We start from the raw sequence: 13,397 nt of genomic DNA on the forward strand, positions 1-13,397 counted from the left end.
TGGAGTCTCCAGAGCCGGGCAGCCCGGCTTCTATATGGGATCAGTGACGTCCATGGTGTTCCGCCGGAGTTAAGCACAGGACCGGAATAGCGACTCGGAGCGAGCGGGGTCAGGCAAGCGGAGCTGCTGCTGACACCTGATCTCATCATGATCGCCGTCGATCACGCACTCTGCTGATCGATCTTAGCCCTTCAGCAGGACACTTCCTTCGGAAGCTTGGCATCTGGCGTTGTACATTGCTGACTATCGGCTGCATAAGTAGGTTCGGTTAGTCATGCATGGTGTATTGAGCTTGATAATCGGCGTCTTACCAGCTAATGAGAGGCTACAGTAGGTACGTTTGGGTCCAGCCCAACGGTGGGGTTTGTTGACGAGCTCGGTCATGAAAAACATGGGTGCCCTGTTTGCAGCCTACGAAGCAAGCCTCCTTACATCCGCCGGAAGCGGCTCTGACTGTATTTGACGTCAGGCTCCCCCTCCGAAAAAGATTACACCTGTAATTCTAAGCATGAAAGTCTGATATCAACACGTGACAGGCATTTCTTATCGCAGGGTTCTGCGCGGTTAGGCCCCGCGATACCGATCAGCCAGTGGCAAAAGTTAGTGTCTCGTGAACGCGACCTGACCGTGGTCCACTCAACCCACCTCCACTCGCGTCGCCTTCCTTCCTCTCCATCCCCTTTCAACGCAACAACTCATCCTGGATTGTACTCTTCTCCTCAAGTCACAAGTCTGCACTCTGGGCTTCGCTTCGACTTCGCGACGAAGCCTCGGCCCGTGCAAAGGCTCGCCCTCCGCACCAGCTTACTATCCGACTGCGACCTTCCCCAACTGCGACCTTCCTCGGCTCCAGCTCGCGACATCCGGGACGTGTAGTTTCGCCTGGCTGCACGAGCGCTCGCCGACCCTCCGCTCATCATCAAATAATGAGTGTTCTTCCGACCACCTCTTCGGAGGCCATCTACCTCCAGACCAGCGAATATGATCTCGGACAGCTCACCAAGGCCATGAAGGCGACGAAAAGCGGGAAGAGGGCCCGTGCTGCACCGAGTAAGTTGTTTGTTTGTGCGCTTCCGTGCACAATCAGAAGTTATTCTGTGTCGGGTGACTAACCCACATTTTCGCAGTACCCGACGAGCACATGCACCTTCACACTTTGCATCTGCAAGCAACACTTCAGCCCGAGCCAGAGATCGTCGAGTACCCCAACGGCTTCCGTGACAACGACTCTTATCCCGTGTGGCGCGACTTCCGCCGCTCTGTTCACGACTCCGTTGAGGCTTGTGTGCCCCTTCCCTTCTTTCCTCCGACCGCCGACCTGTTCCACATCGACGGTCATCCTTTGAAGAAGAAAAAGTCTGCGCCTGTGAGCTGCGGGAATGTGTTCCGGCCGGGCAACACCACCAAACCTCTTGTGAAGATTCCCGACATCTGCACTGGCTCCGACGCTCGTCGTCAGTTTTTCCCCAGCTCTTACACATGGGACCACCTCAACTGGATCCACGCCGCTCTGGCCATCGACCCCGACGAGCCTCCTACTCGGCGCGGCACGTATAAGCCCAACGAAAAGCGTGTCTACTTTCGTACCGGCGTGGACGTCTCGTGGACTCCTGGCGACTCCGGAGAGGAGGACGACTACGCGATCACGCTGTCTATCGCCCTCGATGTCTACCTCGACATGGACGTTATTCTGCTACCGCAGCCGGACATTTCCAACGACCTTCTCGGTCTGGTCCTGGTGTCACTCCTTCCTGCCGATCTCGGTGATCAGCCTCACCCCTCTCGGGAAGGTCTCGGGGCCGCCCGCGCTGATGCGCTGAAGGCGTTTTACGCCGCTCTTCGCCCTGCTCCCGACCTTCCGTACGGTTTCGACGCTCGAAAGCTTCAGCCTGACTCAATGACTAAGCCTCTGTTGCCATTCCAGAAGCGATCAGTCGCACGTCTCCTGGAGCGGGAAGGCTCTCCGATGGTGACTGGCAACAAGGCTTTCACCTATCCCGAGGGCCAATGGGTGAAATTTGACTTTGGCAAGTTTGGCGAGTACGCCTTCCACCGCCTCACTTCGCAGCTTGTCCGGCTTAAGGGCGACCCTAAGGGCAAGAGGAGGGCCAACGACTCCTCGTGGGAAGATACGCTGGACCATGTTTTCCCTCTGACCAAGGTGCGGGGAACCATGCTTTGCGAGGAGATGGGTCTCGGCAAAACTGTTGAGGCAATTGCTCTCGTGTTGCTCCACCCGCATCCTCTCTCTCTCGAGCGGCCTATGATTGGAGCCGTCGGGAGCGCCAACGCCCGCAAGCTGCCGGAGATCAACTTGGAGAAGAAACCGGAGTTTGGCCTGACAATTCAGCAGTGGGTGGACGGCCAAGCCAAGGCTTTTGCAAACTCCGTCGCATGGTCCGAGGAAGGTCAGCTCAACGTCGCTGCTGTCGGCACCACTCTCATTGTTACGCCTCAGTCCCTCTTGAACCAGTGGGTCTCGGAGATGAAACTGCACGCACCTTCCCTGAGGGTCTGCGTCTATCCTGGATGGTCAGACCTCATCAAACAGGTGGAGAAGCGTCGCACGGCAACCTTGAAGGAGCGCAAGAGGCAGGCCGCGAAAAACTTGAAGAGGCAGAGGGTCAAGTTCCGCAATGAAACTCGGAGGAAGTATGCCAAGGGAGCCAAGGGAGTCAAGATTGAGCGCGATTCGGACGACGAGGACTACATTGAGATGGAGAGCGAAGGCGAGGAGGAGGAGGAGGAAGAGGAAGAGGAATTCGCTCCCACTCCCAAGTCTGAGGATCCCGAATCTCTGCTCGATGTCACTCAGCAAGCCTTCCTCGAGTACATCCGCGGCTTCGATGTTGTCATCACGACGTACCAAACCCTCTCCACCGACCTCAACGTTGCGGACCCTGCTCCTCGCCGCAGTCGCCGTTCCACCGCAAACTATCGCCTCAATGAGCGTCCTCGCAGCCCACTGGTCATGGTCGAGTGGTGGCGAGTCATCATGGATGAGGTCCAGCTGCAAAGTGACTCCAGCACCTCAGCCCAGATGGTCTCCAAGATCCCCCGTCAGTGCTCGTTGGCTATGTCCGGCACTCCTGCGCGCTCGAGTATCTCCGATCTGCAGGGCTCCCTAAAGTTCCTCCACGTCCCGGTCGCTAGCAGCGTCGTCTGGAGCCGTATCACCCAGCCGTCCAACAAGGCGGCGTTCGAGGGACTGTTCAAAGCGATCAGCATTCGCACGACGAAGGCTGAGGTCGTCGGAGAGTTCAATTTGCCGAACCAGACCCGATACGTCGTTCCGATCGAGCTGTCCGACATTGAGATGCACTACTATCTCGATGTGCTTGAAAGACAGCGCGATCGTTTGGGTATTGCCGACGGTCCGCAGAGAGACCAGGAGCTCGACTTTAGCCTCTACCGGAACGCTTTGCGTCACCTCCGCCAGATCTGTACCCATATTCAGGTCGGTGGTCTCGAACCCACTCAGCGTGCCGGCAACCGCCGCGGCGACCGCATCCAGCTTGGCCGGCAGCTCATGACCATGGAGCAAGCTCTGAAGAAGATGCGTGACGACCTTGAGGAGAACTTCACCCTTACATCGCGCAACCTCCTCCGCACTCAACTGGACAAGGCACAGCTTCTTGTGCGCGACGAAACGGACGACTTACGCAATTTGAAGGCACTCGCGATCTATGAACGTGTGCGCGAAGGCGCGCTGAAGCTTCTCCAGGAGGCCAAGGCGGAACTCAACAAGCAGACCGAGGGTCGCGAGGACTCCGTCGATGACGAGGGACACATGGACGAGTCGCAGGCTGAAAGGGCGAAGCGTCTGCAGGTGCAGTCTGCGAGGGCCGCCGTCCGCGAGACCATGAACATCCTGCATCTGTCTTGGTTCTTGCAGGGTGACGTTCATCACACGAACAAGGAGGAAGAGCTGGAAGTCCAGGCATACCAGAATGCCGAAAACATCCGGCGTGAGATTCTTGCGCGTCCACTCAAGGCCGCGGACCGCATTGTCAAAGCGATGTCGGACGCCATCGCCGATCATGGCGCGGTGACCTCTCTAGGTGACCTCCAGACAAAGGACACCCGCCGCAAAGGCGGTATGCTCTCTGGTGACCTCGTCGCTCAGACCAACAGCCTGCTCAAGATTCTGAACGACAATGCAGTGCTCGTTTACAACTGGCGCAACAAGGTCGTGGAGCTTCTTGAGACCCCCATCGAAGCAAACGACGAAGCCGTTCCCGGCGTCGGCGAAGGTCAAGACGTGGAGAATCCCGACGAGGAGTACTACGCTGAGGCACTGAAGGCCCAGGGTGATCGTGAGTCGCTCGTCGGAGATGCCGGAACTGACAAGCAGTGGATGCGTATCTCACGGCCTACGCGGCAGCCATTGCCGACCGCAAGGAGATGCTGCTCGAGGAGCGCACGCTTCTCGCCGTTCATGACGCACACATTACCAAAAAGCGCTCCACTGCCAACTCAAAGGATGCTCAAGTCATCGTCGACCCCGACCTGCCTACAGATGTGCAGGACCTTACCGTCAAGCTGCTGCTCGAGCGCAATGCGTTCCGCGAGAGGCGCACTGAGGAGGCATGTGAACGTCCTCTGAAGGCGCTTCTCATCGATCTCGGGAACATTGTGCACGCGGCCAACCGTCCCGAGGAAGCGGCCATCGCCAAGGGCATCGCTGACATGCTTCGCGGATACATCAAGAAACAGACCGAGATCGTCGACAAGTTGAACAAGGAGCTGGACATGCTCCGCGATACTCACAACGGCCGCGTCAAGTACTTCGCAGCGCTGCAAGAGATCTCTGATTCGGTTGCGGTGCCCAGATTCAGGGATGTCAAGAAGGAGATTGAGTTCAAGGACCGCCAAATTCTGGACGCCGAAACAACGCTCGCCCGCTGGTCCGTCAGGCGGCGCTACCTCGGCTTCCTGGACGCGGAGAATCAGAATGTGGACGACCTGAAGGAGAATTGCGCGATTTGCTTTGGAACTTCAGATGACACTCACGCTGTGCTCTTGCAGTGCGGGCACATGTTCTGTGTTTCGTGCTTCACTGAGTACCGCAAGGCGCCGTACATCGGACGCAAGTGCGCCAACTGCAAGACTGCCATCGACGACAGGGGCATCCAGCGCGTACGCATCAAGGCGCCGGAGGAGGGCGGCTCCCCGAAGGCTGAGCCTGAGCCTGAGGCCGAGGCGATCGAGGCAGAACCTTCGAATGACAAGAGGGACGAGGAGCGTGAGGTTGAGCGCCGCGCTGCCGACCTCGCCAAACTCAACATGCTCAGCGTGGATCGCATGCGTCCTGTCGCTAACATCGACATGATGGGCGAGTTCGGCTCAAAGGTATGCTCGCCATATGTCGGCACCAGCTCACGTCAGATCAACTTCCTCATCAAGCACCTGCACTACTACCGTTTGACACAGCCCGGCGTTCGTCATGTTGTGTTTTCGAACTGGGCGGACTCGTTGCGCATTGTCGAGCGCGCGCTGACTGTGAATCACATCCGTTTCGTGTCACTTGACTCGAACACAAAGAAGAACGACGTCGTGCATCAGTTCCAGAACGACCCAAACATCACGGTCTTCCTCCTGCATGCTGAGCGCGAGAGCGCTGGTCTCACGCTGACGGCCGCGAGCGTCGTTCATCTCCTCGAGCCCATCATGCAGCATTCGTTCGAATTGCAGGCTATCGGCCGCGTCGACCGCCTGGGTCAAGAGAAGCAAACGACCGTCTACTGCTACGCGACGATGGATACGGTTGAGAGCCGTATCCTCTCGCAGGGCGTGCGCAACGGTACCAGCATCTACCTGAACGACAAGGAGGAGGACGAGAAGGTCGCCGCTGCGTTGCCAAACGTTCCCCACGCTGCCGAGCGTGGTGGAGACATCACACTCGGCGAGACGGGCACCGCCGAGCTGCTTCGTCTCATTATATAATGGATCAGTAAACTTTCGTTGTAGCATATTTAGAGTTTCGAACACTGATGTGAACTAGATTTGTATGATAATGGGGTGCATGATGCTGTAAGGATCCTACAAACTCTCTACTGATAGTCAACGCTGCTGCTCTAAGGTGGCTGCTGTGCTTAGTCGCCGCGGGGGTCCTTGACCTCGGCGAGGACACCTCCAGACTTGACCTTGCCCCATCCAATAAGACGCCAGTGCTTGTCGATACGACGAGAGAGGGCAATCTTCTCTCCCTTCTCGGTACAAGCGGGGGTGACGAGCTGGATAGTGACGTCTCCGCCCTTGACGGCCATGATGCGGCCACCGGTCTGGGAGGCACCAATGTTGACAAAGAGCATCTCGCCGACGACGAGTTTTCCGACCTTGGCCTTCTTGTTGTCCTCGGTCTTGACACCAAGCAGACGACGGAGGAGGAAGACCTCGGCCTTGATATCGGTGTAGATGTTGGGGCCCTTTCCGACACTGCTCATAACCATACCGAGCAGACGGTCGGCACGGCAGAGAGCGGGGTCGACGAGCGTTCCGACACCAATCAGTCCTCCGGGAACAGCGAACTGGAGGTGGTTCTGCTCCGCGTTCATCGAGACAATCTTCGAAATGAGCGGTCGGCACGTCACCTTGCCCTCCGTGTCGCGCGTGATGATACCGGGGCGGATCTCGACCTCCTGTCCGACCTTGAACACACCCTGGAGAATGGAGCCTCCGGCAACACCACCCTTGAGCTCGTCGACGGACGCTCCGGGCTTGTTGACGTCGAACGAACGAATGACGACCATTCGCGGCTCGGCGGTGAAGTCGTACTTGGGCGGCTCGATCTTGGCGAGCGCCATGACGACGGCGTCAATGTTGAAGCGCAGCTGCGCGGAAACGGGGATGATCGGGGCGAGGCGGGCAGTGGTGCCCTCGACGAACCGGCGGATCTGCTCGCAGTGTTCCTGCGCCTCAGACTCGCGGACGAGGTCCATCTTGTTCTGGAGAATGACAATGTTGTGCGGGTCGATACCGATAATCTCGAGAGCGGCAAGGTGCTCTCCCGTCTGCGGCTGAGGGCACGACTCGTTACCGGCGATGAGGAGGAGGGCTCCGTTCACTGAAAGGGTCAGCTTCTTGCCAAGCCGCGGACAGCTGCAAATACTCACTGACGGCAGCACCCGTAAGCATAGTAGCCATGAGAATGTCGTGTCCCGGGCAGTCGACGAAAGAGACGTGTCGGATCAAGTCCATGCGCGAGTCGCATCCTGGCCTCTCACACTTCGGGTGGAGCTCCTTGCTCGACGGGTAGGAGCGGTAGCACGAGGGAGGGGGGCAGTTGGGGTTCTGGCACTTGTAGATCTGGTCTGGTCAGCTATGGAGCTGAAGCTAAACCCACCTTGGCGTTGGCGTAACCGAGCTTGATGGTAATGTTACGCTCGAGCTCGTTTTTGAAACGAACGGTCTGCACACCAGAGATGGCACGGACGGTGGACGACTTTCCGTGCGCGACGTGTCCGATGGTACCAATGTTGATCTGACAGTTAGCAAAGTCGTAATCGATGGGAAGCTCCGGTCCAGACGGCGCTCATGACAGGACCGCGCGCTTATGTCATGGCTACGGCGAGCTAGACAACGCTCATGCGATGGATGCGCTAGGTGTCCATAGCACGCGAAGCACGCCCACAGGCCTTCATGAGAGGCTTTTCCTGTCCCGGAGCCTTCCAACCTCTTGCACATTTGCCACTGAACAAGCAAAAGCGCAAATCGCGATGCTTACGGTAGCCTGGTTCATGATGACCTCGGGGCTAAGAGCGGTAAGCTTGGTGAGGTCAATGTCGACGGGCTTGGCGTCGGCGCCGCCCTCGGTCTGGAAGGCAGCAGTCGGGTCGTTAACGGCGGCCATGATGGGTGAACAATGGAAGGGGGAAGATGAATCAGGTGGTAGGGGGATGCGACTTTTATCGATTGGGACTGGGGGTGTGGCGTCTGGCAAAGTGCGGTTTTATGCGTTCTAGGCGATCAACAGAGTCGGTTTCGCTGGTGCTGGTCGGACTCGAGTCGGAGACGTGTAACGAACGCTTTTAAGACGGGCTAGAAGCAAGGCTAGATGGTGATCGGTAGACTCGGACGGCTGTCGATGACAATGCTCGACGAGTCGACACAAAAGATGGAGGCACTCGTTTGCCACCGTCTCGGCGTTTCGGAATTACTTCCGCTCTCACCGTAGAGCGCACGCAGGCCTGGTGCTGCACTCCTCCCCGGTGCTCGACGCCGTCTTGGTCGTCTCGAGCGTTGAGGTCACTGCATAGCACATCGACACCATGGCCGGTGAGTGCGGTACATGCTCGGCGGATCGGACTTGACTCGGAAGCGCGTGCGAATTAAGACTCGACTAGCGCCCCGACTCCTCCCCGAGCTCCGCCCGGACTAGTTCGGTCAAACTGACGTTACGCAGGCTTCCACTACCACGCCCCTCCTATGATCAACCGCGTCCTCGCCAAGGGCCTCGGCGCCGGCATGTGGTTCTTCGTCTTCTACCGTGCCAGGTGAGTTTGGACTGCATACAGGGAATACAGGCAAGGGGAGCTCCAAACAAGGCAGTTGGACAAATACGTCGATCGACAGCATTCTCCGGTTCAACTACGGTCCGCCAGGCCGTTACGACTTCGAGTCCGGGATCTTGTTCCATAAACACCTCGTGAACGGGCTCAGGAGCTCACGAAGCTGCCCAAAACAGCTTCTTGGAGGTTGCCGCTCAGCATCGAGAAGGCGATCGACATCGAAATGTCGATCCACGCTCCCGACCTGAACTGCTTCTCGTCCTTCGCCGAACCAAGCTTGCGATTTCCTGCGCACTTGTTTGGAGCTCTCTATCTGTTGTCCGAAGCTATCCTCTCCAAGGACTTGTCAGCTAACCAAACAGGCAAGACGGTGCCGTTCTCCTCGGCCTCAAGCACCCGTGGGACGGACACGGTGACCACGGCGACCACCACTAATCGCCTCCACCAACCGACGACCTAGCAAATTGTAGACTGAAGCATGGATACATCACGGACTAATCATCGATGTCGGGCGAACGCCGGTGTCGACATTGCGGAGGCGCGGAGAGCAGAATCGCTCACGCCGTGCCCTTGTCTTCGATCACTGATGTCTCGGACCTCGTGTCGACCCAGCAGAATTCGCAAGTGTATTCGGCGCAATCCTCGAGTTCGTTCCCAATTACCAAGATAAGCGTAGAGCAATGACATGAGGAGGCTCTGGGCGACCGGAGTTTGCTCATGACTCAACGAACTACCGGCGCTGTGCAGGGAGCAACACCCAGCTCCTGCTGCTGCGGTCTGCCCTCGAGGCTATTCCGCGTTGCCAACTCCACTGTGCCAAGCCTCGACTCGGCCGCTTCCGGCCCCGTTAGCGTCACCTGAGACAGCCACTCTCGGACAGCCGACGACTTGCATAGCTTGACTTAATTGACTTACCATCACATTCCGACTCAGCCAACGCCGGCTTTGACCATAGTTCGCCTCGCCTGTCTTTCCCATCGTCTACCGGCGTCCGCAATGATCTGGTGCTCACACGAGCATGTGTCACGGCCTCACTTCCCTCGGAATGACGAACGGGCAGCGCGGGATGGCCGCGGGGGCGCTCTCACCATCAGCAAAGTTCCTCTTCGCTAGTATATCGGTTAGTATAATCGCCTCTCAAGTCCGAGAGATTGCTTCGGCAGTGCGCGATAGAGCAGGGTTCGACTCCCTGGCGGAGAACACGGCTCAATAGAGCTGCTCCTTTGCTTTCTTGAAGTTCCGGAGGATTTTCTGAGGGCGCAGAGAAAGGGTCTAGGGTCTGGGCTCGGGTGGTTGGGAGGAGCCTTGGCTGTGCCCCTCCTAGCCACTTGCTCACGCGTCAATGCGCCCAGAATGGGAGATTGCTACCTCCACATACTTCTGCGCCTCGCGGATTGCAGCAAACGCCGGAACATTACCAGGAATGCATGCGCAACGCAGATATATGAGGAGATCAGAGTTGCAGGAGTGGAGAGTGCGCCACAGGGAGCGCCACCGACCACGTGATGTAAATATTGTTTGAGCCCCCCCTGTACAGTGTTTTTGACTTGACGCGTCCAGTTGACATCAGCTGGAGCAGAGGCGGAGCGCGTCCGGCAGGACATTACAAACGCGTGTTTTGGCCCAGCATCGGCCAGCCTCCTACGCCTCCTTCGCCTCGCTTCTTCTCGACTTGACTGCATTCGACCTGTATCATTGCCATCTGCTTATAACCTAGACTTCTCTAGACACAACAGTTCCTGTACACCAATGGGGTCCTCCGCCGTCCCCTCCCTCGTTGCCGACTCCATCGCCGGCACTGCGTCCACCTCCATGTCCCCCTCGCCCAGCACGCCCGGAAATGACTCACGACCAGTCGCGTCTGGATCAGCAGAGGATGAGGTCGAGGTTGTCGAGCCCCAGGAGGTTGATCCAGAGGTGTGTTCTGCGACAATGTGTGTGTTCACCTGCTGACATGCCTCTCCGACGTCCCATCTTGCCGTTACTAAAACATTCCCATCGTCGCTCGTCACGTCCATGTCTTTCAAACTTGGCTGATGCCTCCCAAAACGACTCTTTCACCCGAAAAGGCTGCCGCCCGAGCTGCACGCCTGAGCTTCCTGCTTGAGAAGTCCGGAGTCTACGCCAAGATCATTGGCGACCGGATGGAGCGACAGCAGATTGAGAAGGCGAATGCGAACGCGCGTGCAGCGGTTCGCAAGGCGAACAAGGAGAAGCGGAGTGCCGAGGGCACGCATGCTGGGCGAGAGGGTATGCGTGACCGTGCTGCTGAGGCCGCGGAGCCGGTGAAGAAGCGGCGGAGGGCTGAGGACACCCGCAGGCGAGGGAAGGCCGCTGAGCCCGACATCAAGGAGGCCCTCCAGGCCGCTGAGGTGAAGCACGAGGAAGAGGATGAGGCGGAGAAGCAGTACTCCTTTGTACAGCCCGAGCTCGTTACTGGAGCCAAGCTGAGGGATTACCAGCTCGCGGGCGTGCAGTGGATGATCTCGCTGTACGAAAACGGGTTGAATGGCATTCTCGCCGACGAGATGGGACTTGGAAAGGTGAGTTGATAGCTGCCTGCTCTGCTAACTCTCAGACGCTTCAGACCATCTCGTTCCTCGCCCATCTCCGTTCGAAGGGTACGTGGGGACCATTCCTCATCGTGTGCCCCCTCTCCGTGCTCCACAACTGGAAATCGGAGTTCGAGAAGTTCGCCCCCTCCATCCCCGTTGTCATGTACCACGGTACCCCGGAGCACCGCTCTGAACTCCGCGGGACTCGCATGCAGGCTCCCAAGGCTTCGGGCGCCGTCCGCAAAGGCAAGCGGGGCGCTAACGGCGCTCTGGCTGGAAATACTACGTCAACCTTCCCGATCATCCTCACGACGTACGAGATCTGTATGCGCGATCAGAAGTACCTCTCCGGCTACATGTGGAAGGTGAGTTGAAGGAGGTTGCACCTAACTGACGTCCAGTTCATCGTCGTCGACGAGGGTCACCGCCTGAAAAACTTGGACTGTAGACTCATCCGCGAGCTCAAGACGTACACCAGCGCGAACCGCATGATCTTGACCGGAACGCCCCTCCACAACAACCTCGCCGAGCTCTGGTCGCTGCTCAACTTCATTCTGCCGGATATCTTCGACGACCTCGAATCCTTCCAGCAGTGGTTCAACTTTGACGATGTGCACTCGTCGGCTGGCGACGGACTGCTGAACAAGGGCGCGATCGTCCAGCAGCTGCACGAGATTCTGAAGCCGTTCCTGCTGCGCCGTCTGAAGACCGAGGTCGAGAAGGAGCTCCCGCCGAAGAAGGAATACCTGCTTTACGCTCCTCTGACACAGGTGCAGAAGGACATCTACCAGGCCATCGTCAACGGAGATCTCAGGGAGTACCTGGTCCGAAAGATGATGGGAGGTGACGAAGAAGCTGTGGCTCAGGAGCCGGAGATCGAGTTCATTGAGGAGAAGGCGGACCAACCGAACGGTGTGCGCTCCAGGCGGTCGTTGGGGAACGTGGGCTCGAAGATGTCGATGGTTGACCAGGGTCGTGCATGGCGTCTCAACCAAGCGAGTGAGTTTCGACTGGTAGTGACGTGAACTGACATGCAGTGAAACAGGTGAACAACATGCACCTTCAGAACATGATCATGCAGCTGCGCAAGGTCGCGTCGCACCCGTTCCTGTTTGACTGGCCATACAACCCCGACACCAACGAGTTGATCGTGGACCATGAGCTCGTGAACCAGAGCGGCAAGATGCTACTGCTGAACCGTCTCCTCGACGCCCTCTTCGCCAAGGGTCACAAGGTGCTTCTGTTCTCGCAGTTCACAACAATGCTTGACGTCGTCGAGGACTGGGCGACGCTCTTCAAGGGCTTCAAAGTGTGCCGCATCGACGGCAGCACGAAGCAGGAGGACCGCCGGCTGCAGATGGACGAGTTCAATAACAGTACTGGGCCCGATGCGCCCAACCTCTTCCTCCTCAGCACCCGCGCCGGAGGTCTCGGCATCAATCTCGTTGCTGCGGACACTGTCATTTTCTTCGACCAGGACTGGAACCCGCAAATGGACCTGCAGGCGCAGGACCGCGCGCACCGTATCGGGCAGAAGAAGCCCGTCCTCGTCTTCCGCCTCGTGTCGGAGCACACGATTGAGACCAAGATCCTCCAGAAAGCGACTAACAAGCGCAAGCTGGAAGCGCTCGTGATCCAGGAGGGCAAATTCGGCAAGGTCGTCGACGACAATGGACGTGTTCTTCTCGGCCGGCAGAAGGAGAAGTCCACCATCGACATGGCCCGCGCTCTCCTCGATCTGGAGGGTGAGCAGATCAACGTCGCCTCGGCGGACGACATGATTATCTCGGATGCCGACCTCGAGGTCCTGCTTGACCGCTCGCCGGAGGCGTTCGCACGCAAGAAGGGATGGGCGGCGGGTCTCGCCAAGAAGGGCACGAAGGCGCGCGAGGCGAAGCTCGCCAAGGGAGAGAGGACGGCGTTCGAGGTCTTCGTCCCCGCCAAGGACGAGGCGGCCGACGGACTCGCGCATATGTTTGCCGGAGACGGGGAGAAAGACGACGACGAGTAGACTGTCGGAGTGCGTGTTGTTGTTCATTCGTTGTAATCGTACCCATTTGCATAATGCATCTTTTGTTGGTTACCGTGAGCTTCACCGTGGTGTGTGTTTGTCTATCCGTCCTGTTGATGTTTGCACCAGCCCGTGCACTCATACCTCAGAACACTAGATACCAGATATGACCTTCTCGAATGCATGCATGCAGAGATTTGCGCGGGCACGACCAGTGCAAGGATATGCAGGTTCGCGAAAATAGCCGGAAAAATGCCCCAATCGCCACCAACCTCTGCCACGCGATCCCGGCCACGTCGACGGCTATTTCGTGAGCTCTCG

General features: G+C 58.0%; 3 protein-coding genes and 1 non-coding gene across 4 annotated transcripts; 3 read left to right on the forward strand and 1 right to left on the reverse strand.

Moving 5' to 3' along the window:
• Nucleotides 1-926: 926 nt before the first annotated feature.
• On the forward strand, nucleotides 927-5,946 carry A1Q1_03436 (uncharacterized protein; the record flags this gene model as incomplete). Its single annotated transcript, XM_014323234.1, has 3 exons — nucleotides 927-1,050; nucleotides 1,128-4,316; nucleotides 4,385-5,946. The coding sequence occupies 3 exons, from the start codon at nucleotides 927-929 to the stop codon at nucleotides 5,944-5,946; spliced, it is 4,875 nt and encodes a 1,624-aa protein (XP_014178709.1).
• A 149-nt stretch (nucleotides 5,947-6,095) lies between these two features.
• On the reverse strand, nucleotides 6,096-7,852 carry A1Q1_03437 (eukaryotic translation initiation factor 2 gamma; the record flags this gene model as incomplete). The annotated part of the gene is made up of 4 exons (XM_014323235.1): nucleotides 6,096-7,066; nucleotides 7,116-7,299; nucleotides 7,346-7,483; nucleotides 7,727-7,852. 4 exons carry the CDS (start codon nucleotides 7,850-7,852, stop codon nucleotides 6,096-6,098), a joined length of 1,419 nt encoding a protein of 472 aa, XP_014178710.1.
• A 1,761-nt stretch (nucleotides 7,853-9,613) lies between these two features.
• A1Q1_t257 lies at nucleotides 9,614-9,710 on the forward strand. Its single transcript has one exon. It is a non-coding gene; the product is annotated as a tRNA-Glu (tRNA).
• Nucleotides 9,711-10,259: 549 nt separating this feature from the next.
• On the forward strand, nucleotides 10,260-13,076 carry A1Q1_03438 (helicase; the record flags this gene model as incomplete). Its single annotated transcript, XM_014323236.1, has 5 exons — nucleotides 10,260-10,427; nucleotides 10,580-11,053; nucleotides 11,098-11,430; nucleotides 11,527-12,064; nucleotides 12,103-13,076. 5 exons carry the CDS (start codon nucleotides 10,260-10,262, stop codon nucleotides 13,074-13,076), a joined length of 2,487 nt encoding a protein of 828 aa, XP_014178711.1.
• Nucleotides 13,077-13,397: the final 321 nt, after the last annotated feature.

The sequence above is a fragment of the Trichosporon asahii genome (assembly GCF_000293215.1).
Source record: "Trichosporon asahii var. asahii CBS 2479 unplaced genomic scaffold scaffold00056, whole genome shotgun sequence".
Taxonomy (NCBI): domain Eukaryota; kingdom Fungi; phylum Basidiomycota; class Tremellomycetes; order Trichosporonales; family Trichosporonaceae; genus Trichosporon; species Trichosporon asahii.